We start from the raw sequence: 19,356 nt of genomic DNA on the forward strand, positions 1-19,356 counted from the left end.
ATGGAATACTTCACTTGGATTCTAGCCTGGACACTGGGGTAAGCGCGCCCTAGGAGTAAAAACCACAAGTGGCCAAATCCTCTCAAGTTTTATCCTAAAGTCACTATGTAGAAACCCACGTCTAACACTAGACTGGAACACGGACTGACTGAGGGAAAGTGTCACCTATCCAACTCATTCGAAAGGAGATCAAGCCCCTGTTGTCTCAACGAAAGATAGAATAGCTAGACATTCACATTAAAAAACAAACAAACCTATCCAGCAAAAGATGGCTTCCCACAGATACGCAACACGTGGATGACCGACTGAACAGGCTAAGTGGTAGCTGGCTCAGATTCAATGCAGATGGCAAGGACTGTCATAAACAGATAGCTAAGGGTTAATGTCTCTTTCACCTGAAGCACCTGACCAGAGGACCAATCAGGAAACCGGATTTTTTCAACTTTGGGTGGAGGGATTTGAGTGTCTAAGGTCTTTGTTTTCTGGCTGCCTGCTTTCTCTGAGCTTTGAAAAAGTAGTTCTATTTTCTAGTCTTCTGTTTCCAAGTGTAAGGACAAAGAGATCAGATAGTAAGTTATATGGTTTCTTTTCTTTGGTATTTGCATAAATATAAGTGCTGGAGTGCTTTGACTTGTATTCTTTTGGAATAAGGCTGTTTATTCAATATTCTTTTAAGCAATTGACCCTGTGTTGTATCATCTAATACAGAGAGAACATTTGTACTTATTTTTCTTTCTTTTTATATAAAGCTTTCTTTTAAGACCTGTTGGAGTTTTTCTTTACTTCAGGGAAATTGAGTCTGTACTCACCAGGGAATTGGTGGGAGGAAGGAATCGGGGAGATCTGTGTGTTGGATTGCTAGCCTGATGTTGCATTCCCTCTGGGGGAATAGGAAAGTACTTTTTGTTTCCAGGATTGGGAACAGAGAGGGAGATTCACTCTGTTTGGATTCACAGAGCTGGTGTCTGTGTATCTCTCCAGGAGCATCTGGAGGGGGGAAGGGAAAAAGGATTATTTCCCTTTGTTGTGAGACTCAAGGGATTTGGGTCTTGGGGGTCCCCAGGGAAGGTTTTTCAGAGGGACCAGAGTGCCCCAAAACACTCTAATTTTTTGGGTGGTGGCAGCAGGTACCAGGTCCAAGCTGGTAACTAAGCTTGGAGGTTTTCATGCTAACCCCCATATTTTGGACGCTAAGGTCCAAATCTGGGACTAAGGTTATTACATGGTGTGCAGCTGGTGGGACTAGAATCCAGAAGCCAGTAGGAATATTATATTTTTCTTTTCTCTGCTAAGGGCTTTTTAGCAGAGAGAAACAGTTGGTTTTAAAAGGGAACCAGAGAGAATTTTTTTTTTTTCTGCTCTCTCTCGCAGTTTGTGGCTTGCATGTTAAGTGAGAAGCCATTAAGAACCTGTTAAGGGTCTTTTGTCATGCAATAGCCCTCCCATTAGGGGGCAAGTACCAGCACTTATAGGCATGCAAATAAAGTGGTTTTTCTGGTTTCCCTTCATTGAACATTAGCTAGAGAGAGAAAAGGAAAAAAGCACTGTTGCTAGGCAGACTCCAGGAGGCAACAGAACCTGCAGTTCAGAAGATAAACACCGGAGGGCACCCCAACACAAGAAAACAGGAACCATGACTTCTAAGGCAAAAATTGACGCCGAAGAACAAATCAAAGAAGCTGAACACAGGCGACAACTGGAAATAAAACAAAAAGAGATGGAGATGAAAGAAAGAGAAGAACAGATCAAAGAGGCAGCCTACCAAAGAGAACAGGCAGCCTGCCAAAGAGGCAGCCAAGGAGGCAGAACACAAAAGAAAACTAGAAGAAGAAGAGGTGGCCTACCGAAGGAAACAAGCAGAAGAAGAGTTGGCCCACAGAAGGAAGCAAGAAGAAGAAGAGGTGGCCTACCGAAGGAAACAAGCAGAAGAAGAGTCGGCTCACCACCGAGAAATGGAAAAACAACAAAAAGAGAATGAAGAGAAGGAAAAACAGAGAAAACATAAACTGGAGTTGGCTAAAGCTGGGCTGCCTGTGCCAGCCAACCCTAACAACCCGGCGCCAAATATTGCTCCACAGCCCAGGAAATTTCCCACCTACAAGGCAGGTGATGACACCGAGGCCTTCTTGGAAAATTTTGAAAGAGCCTGTCTTGGGTACAGCATTCCCGAAGACCAGTACATGGTAGAATTGAGGTCACAGCTCAGTGAACCTTTAGCAGAGGTGGCAGCTGAAATGCCTAAGCACCAAATGAATGACTATAAACTTTTTCTAACCAAGGCCAGATACAGGATGGGGATAACCCCAGATCATGCCCGTCGGCGCTTCAGAACCCAAAAGTGGAAACCAGAGGTGTCATTTCCCAAACACGCCTACTACATTGCAAAAAACTATGAGGCCTGGCTAACAGGAAACAACATTCAAACCTTGGAAGAACTGAACCTCCTCATACAAATGGAGCAGTTCTTGGATGGTGTTCCTGAAGACATCACACGGTACATACAAGATGGAAACCCCAAGAATATCGCTGAGGCGGGGGAGATTGGAGCCAAATGGATGGAACTGGCAGAAAGCAAGAAAGCTACTGTCAAGGGGAACGATTACCCCAGGGGGCACACAGACCATAAACCCTACAACCGAGGACAGCCAAAGACCCCACATACCACCCAAGTAAAGCCACAGATACCCTACCCTTCAACCTCACCAGTCTCCAGTAACTCACCTCGGCCCAGTGACCCATCAGATGGAAGATGCTTTAAGTGTAATGAACTGGGACATATCAAGGCCAAGTGTCCCAAGAACACCATGCGAGTGCAATTCATTACACCACCATCACACCAAAGATCCCCAGGCCCGGATGCCTCTCAAATACCCTTGGAGCGAAGGGAAAATTTGAGAGTGGGCGGAAAGAAGGTTACTGCATGGAGAGACACGGGGGCACAAGTGTCAGCTATCCACCAATCCTTCGTTGACCCCAAATTCATCAACCCAAAGGCCAAAGTTACAATTTACCCCTTCATGTCACAAGCTGTAGACTTGCCTACAGCTCAACTGCCTGTCCAGTACAAAGGCTGGTCAGGAATGTGGACTTTTGCAGTCTATGACAATTATCCTATCCCCATGCTACTGGGGGAAGACTTGGCCAACCAGGTGAGGCGGGCCAAGAGAGTGGGAATGGTTACACGTAGCCAAACCAGGCAAGCTTCCAGACCCATTCCTGTTCCTGAGCCGTCCACAGAGGCCCCGTCTGTGTTACCAGAGACCCAGACAGAGGTAGTGGACCCGGATTCCATGCCAACCACTGAAACAGCCACAGCACCTCCAGTCCCAGGCCCGGAACTGGAACAGCAACCAGCACCAGCAAGTGCAACCCCATCTTCAAACTCAACGCCAGAGGGCGCCAGCGAGCCAGAACTGGCAGAAGCAAAAAACAGCCATACCCAAAAGGCTCAGCCAGAGCCTGAAATACCCTCAGGTGCACCAGCGGAGAGCGGTACACCAGCAACGGAAACAACCCCATCACCTACATCGCTTCCAGAGGGACCAAGCCCAAGTCCACAGTCTGAGGAAGAACTGGTGACCCCAGCCTCAAGGGAACAGTTCCAGACTGAGCAGGAAGCAGATGACAGCCTTCAGAAAGCTTGGGCGGCGGCACGGAGCACCCCACCGCCTCTCAGCTCTTCTAATCGATCCCGGTTTGTTATAGACCAAGGACTTTTATACAAGGAAATTCTTTCTGGTGGACACCGGGAAGAATGGCAGCCGCAAAAACAGTTGGTGGTTCCAACTAAGTACCGGGGGAAGCTCTTAAGCTTAGCCCATGATCATCCCAGTGGCCATGCTGGGGTGAACAGAACCAAGGACCGGTTGGGGAAGTCCTTCCACTGGGAGGGGATGGGCAAGGATGTTGCCAAGTATGTCCGGTCTTGTGAGGTATGCCAAAGAGTGGGAAAGCCTCAAGACCAGGTCAAGGCCCCTCTCCAGCCACTCCCCATAATTGAGGTCCCATTTCAGCGAGTAGCTGTGGATATTCTGGGCCCTTTCCCAAAAAAGACGCCCAGAGGAAAGCAGTACGTACTGACTTTAGTGGACTTTGCTACCCGATGGCCAGAAGCAGTCGCTCTAGGCAACACCAGGGCTAACACTGTGTGCCTGGCCCTAACAGACATCTTTGCCAGGGTAGGTTGGCCCTCTGACATCCTTACAGATTCAGGGTCTAATTTCCTGGCAGGGACCATGGAAAAACTGTGGGAAACTCATGGGATGAATCACTTGATTGCCACCCCGTACCACCATCAAACCAATGGCCTGGTGGAAAGGTTCAATGGAACTTTGGGGGCCATGATACGAAAATTCATCAACGAATTCTCCAATAATTGGGACCTAGTGTTGCAGCAGTTGCTGTTTGCCTACAGGGCTGTACCACATCCCAGTTTAGGGTTTTCACCATTTGAACTTGTGTATGGTCACGAGGTTAAGGGGCCATTACAGTTGGTAAAGCAGCAATGGGAGGGGTTTACGCCTTCTCCAGGAACTAACATTCTGGACTTTGTAAGCAACCTACAAAGCACCCTCCGACACTCTTTAGCCCTTGCTAGAGAGAATCTAAAGGATGCTCAGGAAGAGCAAAAGGCCTGGTATGACAGACATGCCAGAGATCGGTCCTTCAAGGTAGGAGACCAGGTTATGGTCTTGAAGGCGCAACAGGCCCATAAGATGGAAGCATCATGGGAAGGGCCCTTCACGGTCCAAGAGCGCCTGGGAGCTGTAAACTACCTCATAGCATTTCCCAATTCCTCACTAAAGCCTAAAGTGTACCATGTTAATTCTCTCAAGCCTTTCTATTCCAGAGACTTACAGGTTTGTCAGTTTACAGTCCAGGGAGATGATGCTGAGTGGCCTGACGGTGTCTACTACGACGGGAAAAAAGACGGTGGCGTGGAAGAGGTGAACCTCTCAACCACCCTGGAACGTCTGCAGCGGCAACAAATCAAGGAGCTGTGCACTAGCTTCGCCCCATTGTTCTCAGCCACCCCAGGACGGACTGAACGGGCATACCACTCCATTGATACAGGTAATGCTCACCCAATCAGAACCCCACCCTACCGAGTGTCTCCTCATGCCCAAGCTGCTATAAAACGGGAGATCCAGAACATGCTACAGATGGGTATAATCCGCTCATCTACCAGTGCATGGGCATCTCCAGTGGTTCTGGTACCCAAACCAGATGGGGAAATACGCTTTTGCGTGGACTACCGTAAGCTAAATGCTGTAACTCGTCCGGACAACTATCCAATGCCACGTACCGATGAGCTATTGGAGAAGTTGGGACGTGCCCAGTTCATCTCTACAATAGACTTAACCAAGGGGTACTGGCAAGTACCGCTAGATGAACCTGCCAAGGAGAGGTCAGCATTCGTCACCCATGCGGGGGTGTATGAATTCAATGTCCTTCCTTTCGGCCTTCGAAATGCACCCGCCACCTTCCAGAGGCTGGTAGATGGTCTACTAGCTGGACTGGGAGAATTTGCAGTTGCCTACCTCGATGATGTGGCCATTTTTTCAGACTCCTGGCCCGAACACCTACTACACCTGGAAAAGGTCTTTGAGCGCATCAGGCAGGCAGAACTAACTGTTAAGGCCAAAAAGTGTCAAATAGGCCAAAACAAAGTAACTTACCTGGGGCACCAGGTGGGTCGAGAAACCATAAACCCCCTACAGGCCAAGGTGGATGCTATCCAAAAGTGGCCTATCCCACGGTCCAAGAAGCAGGTCCAATCCTTCTTAGGCTTGGCCGGATACTACAGGCGATTTGTACCCCACTACAGCCAAATCGCTGCCCCACTGACCGACCTAACCAAAAAGACCCAGCCAAATGCAGTTAAGTGAACTAATGAGTGTCAAAAGGCCTTTACCCAACTTAAGGCGACGCTCATGTCGGACCCTGTGCTCAGGGCCCCGAATTTTAACAAGCCATTCCTAGTAACCACAGATGCATCTAAGCGTGGTATAGGAGCAGTGCTCATGCAGGAAGCAACAGATCACAACTTCCATCCTGTCGTGTTTCTCAGTAAGAAACTGTCTGAAAGGAAAAGTCACTGGTCAGTCAGTGAAAAGGAATGCTATGCCATTGTGTACGCCCTGAAAAAGCTACGCCCATATGTTTGGGGACGGCGGTTCCAACTACAAACTGACCATGCTGCACTAAAGTGGCTTCATACTGCCAAGGGGAACAACAAAAAACTTCTTCGTTGGAGTTTAGCTCTCCAAAATTTTAATTTTAAAATTCAACACATCACAGAAGCTTCTAATAAAGTTGCTAATGCACTCTCCCGTGAGAGTTTCCCATAATTCAGTAGTTAAAAAGTGTTCTTAAAATGTAAAAGTCTGTTAGTTATATACTTAGGAGTATATGTAAAGGTGTATGTGTTGTATTAATCTGTTTATTTTCAAGTTCTAAAAGGAAATCGCCGCCAGTGAGCTTCCCCACTGTCTGCAATTTGGGGGGCGTGTCATAAACAAATAGCTAAGGGTTAATGTCTCTTTCACCTGAAGCACCTGACCAGAGGACCAATCAGGAAACCGGATTTTTTCAACTTTGGGTGGAGGGATTTGAGTGTCTAAGGTCTTTGTTTTCTGGCTGCCTGCTTTCTCTGAGCTTTGAAAAAGTAGTTCTATTTTCTAGTCTTCTGTTTCCAAGTGTAAGGACAAAGAGATCAGATAGTAAGTTATATGGTTTCTTTTCTTTGGTATTTGCATAAATATAAGTGCTGGAGTGCTTTGACTTGTATTCTTTTGGAATAAGGCTGTTTATTCAATATTCTTTTAAGCAATTGACCCTGTGTTGTATCATCTAATACAGAGAGAACATTTGTACTTATTTTTCTTTCTTTTTATATAAAGCTTTCTTTTAAGACCTGTTGGAGTTTTTCTTTACTTCAGGGAAATTGAGTCTGTACTCACCAGGGAATTGGTGGGAGGAAGGAATCGGGGAGATCTGTGTGTTGGATTGCTAGCCTGATGTTGCATTCCCTCTGGGGGAATAGGAAAGTACTTTTTGTTTCCAGGATTGGGAACAGAGAGGGAGATTCACTCTGTTTGAATTCACAGAGCTGGTGTCTGTGTATCTCTCCAGGAGCATCTGGAGGGGGGAAGGGAAAAAGGATTATTTCCCTTTGTTGTGAGACTCAAGGGATTTGGGTCTTGGGGGTCCCCAGGGAAGGTTTTTCAGAGGGACCAGAGTGCCCCAAAACACTCTAATTTTTTGGGTGGTGGCAGCAGGTACCAGGTCCAAGCTGGTAACTAAGCTTGGAGGTTTTCATGCTAACCCCCATATTTTGGACGCTAAGGTCCAAATCTGGGACTAAGGTTATTACACAAACCTATCCAGCAAAAGATGGCTTCCCACAGATACGCAACACGTGGATGACCGACTGAACAGGCTAAGTGGTAGCTGGCTCAGATTCAATGCAGATGGCAAGGACGATACTGTGTTGTTCCAGCTGCGAGTATGGAACAAATCATATGTGCAGGCAAGAATGGATACTACCAGATCCAAGAGTTTTCAGTACAAATTAAGATGTACTTCAGAGTTTCAATTCAGTAAGGTAATACTTCTGGTAATTTGTTACAAAGATTTTGAAACTTTCTGCTCAAATGTAACTTTGAGGATGTTAAAGCTATAATTTTACTAGTTTCAAAGTCGCTTTATGCTAGATTTTGAGTTTCACTAGATGTTTCTTCTAGACAATTTTAGGTTTAAGGGCAAGTTTTGTATACAACAGACAAATTGAAAGCTTCATCTTAATTTCAAACACAAGTTTTGGGAGAATTGCAGAAAGTTCTGAAAATGCCACCCTGTATTTATAAAGAAGTGCCTAAGAGCCTGTCCACACAGCAATTTGGTGCACAGAAAGCAGAGGTTCTTGCTTGCAGTGCACTAACTGGTTGCAAGGACCCTACTACCATCCACTGAAAGTTTCATAGTGCGTTTTGACCTACTGCATTTGCAAGTGCACAGGGGCAGGGTCCACACAGACTGTTAGTGCACAGCAAACTAGAATGCTTCAGATTTACAACCCGGCTTGCTGCCCACTAAACTGCCGTGTGGACAAGCCCTTTAAATGACCTAAGAGCACAAATTCTGTTCAGTTCCAGTGGGATTTACGTTCCTAAATTCCGCTCTTTATGTACTGTGGTTTCTAGAACTTAAACAGGATCTCCCACTCACTACCATAAAAGAGAGCTTGTTCCAACATGGATTTGATTTAAATCACTAGTCAGGAAGACTCGATTTAATCATGGATTTCTACATAAAAGAGCATTCTTGTTGGTTGTTTTAACTTTAAAACATATTCTTTCACAACTCTGAGATAGACAAGACCCAAACTAGATCTCTTTTATGGCCTGCTGCCATTGTAGGTTTTCCCTTCTTGAGAGAGAATGGTATGGCAGATCTCAAATCAATGGTATGGCAGATCTCAAATCAACAAAGGCTACACTTGGAAAGACCTCAAGACTTCTGGAATATGCTGCTTAAACAGTTTCACTTTCGTTTCTACTGCCTGCCCCTCCCTTCTCACATTTATCTCCAGACTTCTTCTCCTTGTCCAGATCTATTCCACCCCCAACAATCTTCTATTTATTAAAATTGTTGAAACTGCACTTTTAGAGAGAGGTAAGGGGTTTACTCTATGTACACAAATTTGCAGAGGGACAAGAGGGTTGAGGTCTGTTATTTCTCACTGCTATATATTACTTATTTAAAAACATTTCTGCTGTTAATACGCATGTTATCTCTGGAGATACAAATCCACAGTTTGAGAACTGCAAAACTAAGCATCTCTGATGGTATCTTCTACACTGAGCACTGAGTTCCAATGGGAAGATAGAAAGATTAAACTAAATAATCTATACAGAAGCCCCTGGAACTCCATAAGACTGAGTCCTTAAATCTATGACCTATTTTGGAACTCATTTACAAAAACTTTTCTTAAACATTACCTGAATATATTGTTTCATACCATAGAATTATAATTTATAATCCCTATTCCATGATGAGATATCTTTGAGCTATAATGTACCTTAATTAAAACTATCTTTAGATGTTTTTTCCTCAAAAAACACTTATCAAAAAAACCTGATTTAAATTATAAAATCCGCTTTTTTTATTTTATTTTTTTTAAATCATTGATTTTTATCTATCCCGAGTGGCTCTAATACTAACCAGCAACAGAACATATTTTTAAACCACAGGGTTCAGGGAGCACGACGACAGCATGAGCATACACAACTCATCAAAAACCCATACCTTGTCATTTTTGGTTGCCTCAGTCTTATTCAAACTGTTTAGATGACAGCAGTGCACTTCTTTTCCACTTTTGTATTCCCAAAGCCTCAGAGTACAATCCTGAATAAATTCAAATGGACAGGTTGATTAACATAATCACTGGCACAGAGAAGTCACTCGTGGTCATCAGAAGCTAGATCATACTTCGCCTCGAGATACTTCATGCATGAGATTCTAAACCCTCAAAGAAACTGGTTAAATGTTCTCAAATTGCAGATAGGGTATTTTAATGAACATATAATTCAGCTCAATTCTAAGTTATTCAATCAAACAAAAGTTATTTTTCCTTCGCAGAGGAAATTAAGTTGCTGGATGAGTGGATTTTGAGTGACTTGTAAATAGCACAACAGTAAATGCATTACTCACTCACCATCTTAATGACACTCCCCTTAGGTCGCTCTTTTCCCTCACCCATCCTTCTACAGTACCCAAATCCTTTGGATAATAATTCAGTGAGAGAGAGACCCTCATTTAGTTATCTTTGAGATTAAACTCTGTTCTGGAACACGTTTTAGTCTGTATCAGCAAAAACAACAAGGAGACCTTGTGGCACCTTATACACTAACAAATTTATTTGGGCATAAGCTTTCATGGCCTAAAACCCATTTCATCTGATGCATGGAGTGAAAAATACAGTAAAAACACACACACACACGCACGCACACGAAAAGATGGGAGTTGCCTTACCAAATGGGGGTCAGTGCTAACAAGGCCAATTCAATTAAGTTGGACCTTGATTGCACTGCCCTTGTTAACACTACAAAAGTAATTTTCCTTCTTTTGATATTCACCCCTTCTTGTCAACTGTTGAAAACAGGCTACTTCCATCTTAATTGAATTGGCCTCATTAGCACCGACCTCCCACCTGGTAAGGCAAGTCCCATCTTTTCATGTGCTGTAATATATATATACACTGCTTACTGTATTTTTCACTTCATGCATCTGATGAAGTTGGTTTCAGCCCATGAAAAATTATGCCCAAATAAATTTGTTAGTCTCTAAGGTGCCAAAAGGACCCCTCATTGTTTCTGTTCTGGGAAATATCACTGAAGTTGCCTCCCTGTGAACGAAATAAAGCTGAGGACAGCACTAACACTGATATTGCTCAGAGAGATACTGCATGGGAACAAAATACAGGACCTTTGGGCATGCAATAGGAAAAAATCAAATCAAAAGATACAAGTTACCACAAGATTACAGACTTCAGTTCTAGAGTGTATTTTCCCTCATTGTGCAGTTCCATTATTAGTATTAGACTGGAGGTTTGAGCTGCATACACATTAATAAGGAATATTGTTTCCCCTCTCTAGGAGGACTGGGGATCACCTCCAATTGTTCATTCTTTCTGGGTCTAGAGCTGTCATATCGTGCTACTGATAAAACAACTCTTGCTCTACCTACAACTATATGATATACAATTCAGAAAGTCTTGCAAGGAGGAGAGGTTTGATTAAGACTTCAAACACATCCTAGGTCATCTTAAATACTCTAAATAAAAGCATCTGGGATTCTAGTGCTTATTAGAGGGACATTAACTGTCAGGGCTGGCTGGTCCACCCAATGTTTAATCTACCTCAATTATTGAATAATCTCTTGATAATGTATTTGTCAGTGCTTTGAAGCTAGAGTTAATCCTGCAGACTTGGTGAGGACTGTGTGATTTCTCCATCCCATAGAACTAGAAATGATGTGAAAAGCAAGAAGAATGCACAGAATAAGCTGATGCTACAGCCTCACAGAAAGAAGCCTTGGAACAAAGAAACCTTGAGTGCGCAGAAGCAGAACACAAAGATACAGTAAGGTTATTTTTTAAAATATCTCAAGAAATAAAAATAAAAATAAGCAGACATAAGAAATCAGAAGTGGATAGGAAACAAAGGTGAGTCAGACTAGAAGCGGAGATCATTGGCAAGAAGAAAAAGGGTAGTAAGATTGAAAATTAACAATATTTAAAACGCATGTGATTATAAATCAACATTAAATTTAAACTAAAAATAGGCTTTAAATGTTCAGTTGGACTTTCTAGATACTGTCACGTAGCAGTTCAGAATGCTTGGTGCTCATCTTTGAATGTGATTCCTACTTAGAGTAGGAGATAGGGCCAGCTAATACGGAGACAGCTAACCATAATTGTGACCAAATTCAGATAGGTCAATATTTCCTCCATCCCAAACCTCACTACACTAAGATGAGTATTTCAATACATTTTAGGTCACTACACCATTCACAGCATTCAGTAACTTGCAGAGCATTCCAGACATTTCTATGAGTTAGTGGAGTTCCAATTTTAATTAAAAAACTGTTACGGTGAAAGTGCTCCCATCATTAGAAATGTCGATTTCAGTTCTTGTCTGGGGACTAAGAACTAAATATGTTTTCCCTAATAAGCAACTGGCATTGCTGTAAACTGAGATTAAATCACCACTATCTTACTAACAATAGAAAGATCGAACCCAGAGTAGAATGTTGGTGGGAGTGGAACTGAAGTGCAAGTCTTCCACCTCTACAGAAACCAAATCCTTGCAAAACAAGCAGAAAACTGAAGTCTGGCTCATAAAGACTGATCCTTTCAAAAAAAAAAAAAAAAAAAAAGTGTCAGAATACATACCCCAGAAGCTGATAGCATAAGATCTGGATAGTTTGGTATTACAAATATTCTGCTTACAAACCTAAAGGGAAAGAAGTTAAGAGTTCAACATTTATGTGTAGTGTCAGTGTAAACAGAGTACCAATATAATAGTAAGAGCATATTTTAAGGTTACAGTGTCATCCATTACATATATTTTAAGAAGGCAATAGAAAGGCATAAGTTACAGGGAATAAAGGTAGCTTTTCCCCTCAAACTAACTGGCAGACAGAGATAGTATACTCATTATATCGCTGCAATATTCCTGGAAAGATATTCCACATAATACAAGAAGTGCTTACTTTATTGTATTCCAGGAATTCAATTGATCCCCTTCTAACTGGGGAAGACAGCGCTGCTTGTGTGAATACGTTTTTGGTCATTTAGATCAGAATATGCACATGGAATTAGATTTACAAATAGATTTGTATCATGCTCATGGATCAATTATAAACGTAAAATTAAAAAAACCACGTACATCAATATAGATTTTGTTTTTAATTAGTGAAGTCAGAGCATCAGCGCATGAGGGTTCCCTCACAGCAGGTGGGGATCATCCAAGGCACCATCTACTCAGTTTTAGGGCAACCAAGCCATGTAACTATTTCCCCACTGTCCTTTCTAGGATTAGCTGCATCCAGTCGGGAATCTCAGTAACATTAAGGAGTTTATAATACTGGAACTTCAACCAGGATACCCCTTTGGAAGTTCTTTGTGGATTCATATGGACCCTAAGTTCCACACTAACCCAAGGGTCATGTGCACTAATGTAAAATGCTGCTGTCAATGCACTGCAGAGATTAGAACATATGTCTGAGTTTTGGTTTTGTGTTTTTAAAAGGGGGAATGTTGCTTCTGAAAATAACTTAAAGCTAATTAAAATATCAAGTGAATTTTGCTCGTTACAAAGCAGTAACTGCAGGTGCATGGAGGCATAATGCTGCAATTTCAATTACAAAAATAAATTTAAATAAAAATACACACCATTCAAAAACAGGAGAACTCAAGTGAGAAATACATTGAATCTCCAACTGATTATCATATTTAAATAATGAATTTTTAAAAGTGTTTGTGCCAATTGTATTAAGTGCCTTCCTATTGTGGAATTGTTAATGAGTTGTTTGTCCAGGTACCATAGCCCCTACTTACAGGCAATGTCTTTCTTGAACATCAAAACTCTTATGTTCATTAAAGATACAACTGTTAATACAATAAACAGATCAAACACAGCAATGTAAATACATAACAAAAGCCTTGAGTTCAAAGGCTATTTAAGAGCTTTGACATTAATTTAAAAATTATGCAGCTTCTAAAGAATGTCAAATCTATGCTGATATATTCCCAACAGTCAAAAGTGATATTAACATTAGTATTAAAAAGATATTTAAATATCTTATTTAACTGTATTCTTAGCACTTAGATGGGGCTAAGGTGACTGCAGCGTGTCCAATAGAGCACCACTCTCCTGACTCTTCTTTAACACCTGTTCTTGATGATGTTCATTGATACCTCATTGCACGTGAACAAGAACAAGTGAAGAAAAACATCTGAAAACATGTGTGCCCCCAAGTAGCCCCAGAGCCAGACAAGCAGAAGCGTGGTACACAGCATTGTGCAATGCTATGCAGGGACATTTCTCTGGTGTTCATTTTACTATGCCTATGAAGGCCAGAATAATGGAGAACCTCTATTGACCATGATGGAGAATATATATTAATGTCAAAACAAATCTAAATGGGAAGGGCAGGGTGTTCTGCAGAAGGCTTTGAAATACCACTACCTAAAATCTCTCCAGCCAAGCACCACTTTCTTCTGCTGCTCTCCTCTTCACGTACCCATGACTGGCAAGGCCCTAACCTCAACACTCAATGAGGAGATCAGGGAAAGGACAGGGCACTCTCCCTCTGCTTTTAAACAGGGGAGAGGAAGCTGTGCTTCCTGTAATCTCCTTCACTTTGTACTTCCCCAGCAATCTCCCTTGCTTCAAACCCTGCTTATATCCTCTTCTCCCTACAGTGAGCTCCCCCTATGTTCTGTCTCGCATACTGACTCAGTTATTATGCGTATTGGAGCCCTAGTCCTGGATACTGACCCCGCTGTGCTAAGTGCTGCACAAACACAGAACAAAAAGATGGTCCTTGCCACAAACTAAGTTATAACTGTATCCTGGACTAAAACAGTACAGCCTAAGGCGTTTCTTTAACCCAGAATCCAGTTATTGCTCCACAGACAGGAGCCACTCGCCTCTAGCCAGCCCTTAAATACAGTGCACAGCTCCACAAACTTACTCTCTGTGCCCAAGACAGAAAGATATGATGTTATGTGGCGCTCTAGTCAAACTGACTCGAATCTTCTCATCTCTGTCCGCAGTTAGGATATACTGGTCATCAGGACTCAGCGCCTGTTGGCACAAAATAAGCACACAGCACAGACAGCTTAGGATGTCTTTTGATGTGCTGCTTTGTAACTAGTGATTAAGCAATAAATCCTAATACACTAGTTTCATGATTTTGAACACATCGTGCAAGCAGAAAGCAACAATTTACATTTAGAACGCAAGCTCCATGCCTTTTTAATAAGAAGCAGTAGCAGAAGGCAGGAATATTGTTGAGTTTATCAAAGCCATTAACCTCCAGAAGGAGCACAAAGGAAGCCTTGTTGCATTTAAAAATGGACTAAGCACTAAGATATTGCAGTGCCACATTGACAGGCTAGACTGGATGACCTCACAAGTGAACTGCATCTCTAAGTTCTATGATTCTGTAATAAAAACAACAGCTCATAAAAAATTACACTAACAGAAGATCTATTCACTGCATTCCATCTGCAAACTGTTCTTCCTGCCTCTTGCGTCTGTGTTCGGGTAAGAACTCAGAAGGAAAACGATGCTGTTCTTCAGTCTAGCTTATACAAAAGAAACAAGTTTTTTTTTTTTTTTTTAAAGTCCTATGAACTTAGCGTAGGAATAACATAACGCTAAAACTTCTTTAAGGGAAAAGAAAGGCTGCGCGAAAACCCAATTAATAAACATACATACCACATCCAAGAGCAGGGACAAGTGCCCAAGCTCAATCTTTCCTGCTTTTTGTGGTTCTGTTATTGAATAAGAATAGACATCACCAGACTTGTCTGCAACCAGAATCTTATCCTCTGCAGCTGTAATAATCAGAGAAGTGCATCTTCTAACAACAGACCTGAAAGGAAAAAAAAAAATGGTCATGATTGGAGATACACAGATATTTTGACATGGCCATTCGGTCCCTGGTTGGGGCAGGTATCTCTTCCTCTTGAGTCATAGGAGTGCAGCATGGCCACCAACTCAGATTTCTTCTGATCAGAAAAAGTCAGTCCCTGCTGCGCATACAAGATCAGCTTCGGCGCATTCTTCAGCTGTTCACAACTTATTTTCTTCTCACTCTTTTCACTATTCCTTTCCTACAGGGCATGCTTTCACTGCAGTTGGCACTCACCAATTCACACCACCTATTCACACACTGCCACCACATCAGATTCAAGGTAAAAGCATCTTTAACTCCTATCCATGATCTACTCCAGAAATGTCCCCCCCAGGTCTCAGGCCTTCAGCCTTTACCTCTCTCTGAGCAGAAACCCAGGTCCCTCCTTTTTCCAAATCAGAGCTTTAGGCTGCAGTTCACTGCAATTCAACCCAGCAAGCAGGTCTGACTGAGGCCAGGTCTACACTACAGACCTATATTGGTATAATTATATCACGCAGGGGTGTGAAAAATACACACCCTTGAGTGCTGTAATTATACCAGCCTAACCCGCTATGTAGACAGTGTCTCCCACTGATATAGTTACTGCATCTCGTGGAGGTGGATTTAACTACACCGATGGGAGACGCTCTCCCACTGGCATAGCAGCATCTTCACTACAGACAAGCTCTCAGTTCAGCCCCTGTGCTTTGCTTTTCTCCAAGGGCTATGCTTTTCGCCAAGCATAAGCCAGCAGTGACCACACAGCTACTACAAAACACCTATATGCATACTAAAAACTTACCCGAGATCACCCATCAGTCCTATGGAGACCCCACTAGGTTCCAGTCTAACTCTCCAGCAGGTTGGGTGACCCTTTGGACCAAAGGTCATTTGAGTCAAAAAGAAGTCCCCTGAGCCTGTTTAAACTCAGCCTTTTATATAAAAACACTTTTTCCCCTCCTTGGGACTCCGATACCTGTTTGGAGCAATATACACAAGCCACCCTAGAGGGAGGCACTTCTCTCCAGCTGTTTACAATCCAAGGGACAGCAGTAATCACTCCTTTCTCGGCTACTATCTCCCCCCGCACCACACACAGTTTTTAGTTACTTAAAAAGCTGTGGAAACCCTCCCATGTAGAGTTGAATATAATTCTTTGCCCACAGTGATACACAGAACATTCATAAATTTAATATGATACAGTCCCCACAGATACCAAAAGTGGTTGCAATATCTGTCACTGTATGATCAGAGACATAAGATGGATGAAGTCATATATTTTTGGACCAACTTCTGTTGGTGAAAGAGACAAGCTTTTGAGCTATCTTCTTCATGTCTGGGAAAGGTCTCAGTGTCACACCTAAATAGAATAGTGGAACAGATTGTTTATGGTAAGTAGTTAACACATATTGTAAGAGAACATCAAGGTGAAGTGGCCTGTTAACACCTCTGCAGGCATAGGACTAAAAAAAAAAAAGGATTAGCGAGTTACAGATTGGTGTAATAAACCATACATCCAATGTCTTTATTAAGACCATAATTTTCAGTGTCTACTAAAGATATTAAGCTCTGAGGCTGGTCTTTTGAAAGCGTTGTGCAGGTTTCCTTTGAGGATGAGGACAGAGGTCAAATACAGAGCGATCGTTTTGTGAAGTGTTTGCCTACAGGTGAAATGGTGTTTTCGACTTATTTTTCTTTGAGATTTCATTTGAGAGAATAGCGATATGTGGGTGAAACCAAAGTAATTGTTACTGGCGCAGTTAGTGCACTGGAATGGCCACAGGCAAGCTGCATAGGGGCCAGGGCGGAATCGGCATTGCTGTAGAAGACCCTCTCGCTCTTCCCAGGTGACCCGCAGCAGCGAGATATCTTCCAGGATTAACTCCTGTGGAAAATGTTGGGAGACTGTTCAGTGTCGATGCCCCCTGCAGCAGTTTGCTCTCCCCAACGCACAGAAACCCCAGCACATCCCTGAAGCAATCAGTCCCCCTTACTCACTATTTCGTGGCTCCTGTGGGTTATGTGCACTCTGTTTGGTATGGGAAAAGTATGCTAAAGTGAAGACTGTGAACTCCTTCACTGTGTGGAAATAACTGTCTGGGTGAGATTATAAACAATGCAGCCTCTGTTAACTGTTGCCATTTTTGCCTTTCGAAAAGTGTCCTTGACTACTCAACTGCCCATATCATCGACTGCTCAGAGGCTACAAAACCTCAGGAAGAAGCCGCGAAAAAGCAAAGAAGACATGCTGAAAGCAGTTATGGATCACTCTGCCAGAGAGAGTAAAAAACTGCAGGACTGGAGGAAAAAACTGCAGGACTGGAGGGAAAGGGAAAGCAGGATCCGCTAGAGAAACGCAGCGGCTAAGAAGAAAAGCACAAAACAGCTGATAAGCATCCTGGCGTGCCAAGCGGACTCTATCCAGTCACTCGTAGCCATGCAGGCAGAGCACTACCGTGCCAGCCCCCACCCACCCGTTCCAAAGCTCTTTCCCTTGTGCCCCAATGTCAGCTCCAAACCCCATTCCCCAGCATCCAGGTTCTTACCACCACCAGCTGCCCCCAACACTGTACGTTCACCAACCAGCCCTGAGAACTATGACCCTTACCCTCTGCACTCAACCCCCATCACCATGCAGTATAGGCATCCTGAAATGCAGCAGTCATTGCACAGCACTCCAGGCAGGACATATTCAAACCTGTGACTGTACAGTTCACCACCCCACTCCCCTGCCCTTTTAGGTTCCCAAAATGTTGTGTGTCTGTCAATAAAGTTATTTTCTTTTCAATAAATGAATTCTTGGCTTTGAAAACAGTCTTTATTATTGCAGAAAGTCAAAGATATCGTAGCCCAGGAAAGAAACAGGCACTGCAAATCATTTTAGGAAAAACAGATTCCTACTAACATTGTAACCACTGCACTTCACTCCCGTGCAAGGCACCAAACATTACTGTTGGTTTTCAGCCTCAAATTCCTCCCTCAAGGCATCCCTAATCCTTGCAGCTCTGTGCTGGGCCTCTCTAGTAGCCCTGCTCTCTGGCTGTGCAAATTCAGCCTCCAGGCATTGAACCTCAGAGGTCCATGCCTGACTGAATGTTTCACCCTTTCCTTCACAAATATTATGGAGGGTACAGCACACGGATATAACCGCAGGGATGCTGCTTTCCCCCAAGTCTAGCTTCCCGTACAGAGATCGCCAGTGCCCTTTTAAATGGCCAAAAGCACACTCCACAGTCATTCGACACCGGCTCAGCCTGTAGTTGAACCGGTCCTTGCTCCTGTCAAGCTTCCCTGTATACGGTTTCATGAGCCAAGGCATTAACGGCTAAGCAGGGTCTCCAAGGATCACAATGGGCATTTCAACGTCTTCTACTGTGATCTTCCGGTCTGGGAAAAAAGTCCCGGCCTGCATCTTCCTGAACAGGCCAGTGTTCCAAAAGATGCGTGCATCATGCACCTTTCCAGGCCAGCCTGTGTTAATGTCAATGAAATGCCCACGGTGATCCACAAGCGCCTGGAGAACCATAGAGAAATATCCCTTCCGATTAATGTACTTGGATGCTAGATGGGGTGGTGCCAGAATAGGAATATGCATCCCATCTATAGCCCCTCCACAGTTAGGGAAACCCATTTATGCAAAGCCATCCACAATGTCCTGCGCGTTCCCCAGAGTCACGGTTCTTCTCAGCAGGATGCAATTAATGGCCCTGCAAACTTGCATCAACATGATTCCAACGGTCGACTTTCCCACTCCAAACTGGTTCATGACCGATCGGTAGTTGTCTGGAGTTGCCAGCTTCCAGATTGCAATAGCCACCCGGTTCTCCACTGGCAGGGCAGCTCTCAATCTCGTGTCCCTGCGCCACAGGGTGGGGGTGAGCTCAGCACACAGTCCCATGAAAGTGGCTTTTCTCATCCGAAAGTTCTGCAGCCACTGATTGTCATCTCAGACTTCCATGACGATGTGATCCCACCACTCAGTGCTTGTTTCCTGAGACCAAAAGCGGCGTTCCATGGTGCTGAGCATTTCCGTGAATGCCACAAGCAATTTAGTGTCATACGCGTCAGGCGACTCAATATCATCGTCAGACTCCTCACTGTCACTTTGGAGCTGAAGGGATAGCTCAACTGCCAAACGTGATGTGCTGGCGACACTCATCAGCA

At 43.6% G+C, this 19,356-nt stretch overlaps 2 protein-coding genes across 5 annotated transcripts in view; one reads left to right on the plus strand and one right to left on the minus strand.

Moving 5' to 3' along the window:
* The window catches only part of PKNOX1 (PBX/knotted 1 homeobox 1), a 284,239-nt gene that overhangs the window by 136,196 nt on the left and 128,687 nt on the right, over positions 1–19,356 (plus strand). The gene's annotated exons all lie outside the window — the stretch shown is intronic.
* The window catches only part of WDR4 (WD repeat domain 4), a 51,206-nt gene that overhangs the window by 20,983 nt on the left and 10,867 nt on the right, over positions 1–19,356 (minus strand). For 3 of the 4 annotated variants that reach the window (XM_050936652.1, XM_050936651.1, XM_050936653.1), the window contains exons 4-7: positions 15,012–15,168; positions 14,263–14,375; positions 11,957–12,017; positions 9,310–9,408 (exon numbers count right to left, since the gene is read on the minus strand). In XM_050936652.1, coding sequence (XP_050792609.1) covers positions 9,310–9,408; positions 11,957–12,017; positions 14,263–14,375; positions 15,012–15,168 — 430 coding nt within the window. The remainder of the gene's footprint in view (positions 1–9,309; positions 9,409–11,956; positions 12,018–14,262; positions 14,376–15,011; positions 15,169–19,356) is intronic. The other variant, XM_050936655.1, reaches the window with a different exon arrangement.

Source organism: Gopherus flavomarginatus, chromosome 1 (genome assembly GCF_025201925.1).
Source record: "Gopherus flavomarginatus isolate rGopFla2 chromosome 1, rGopFla2.mat.asm, whole genome shotgun sequence".
Lineage (NCBI taxonomy): Eukaryota > Metazoa > Chordata > Testudines > Testudinidae > Gopherus > Gopherus flavomarginatus.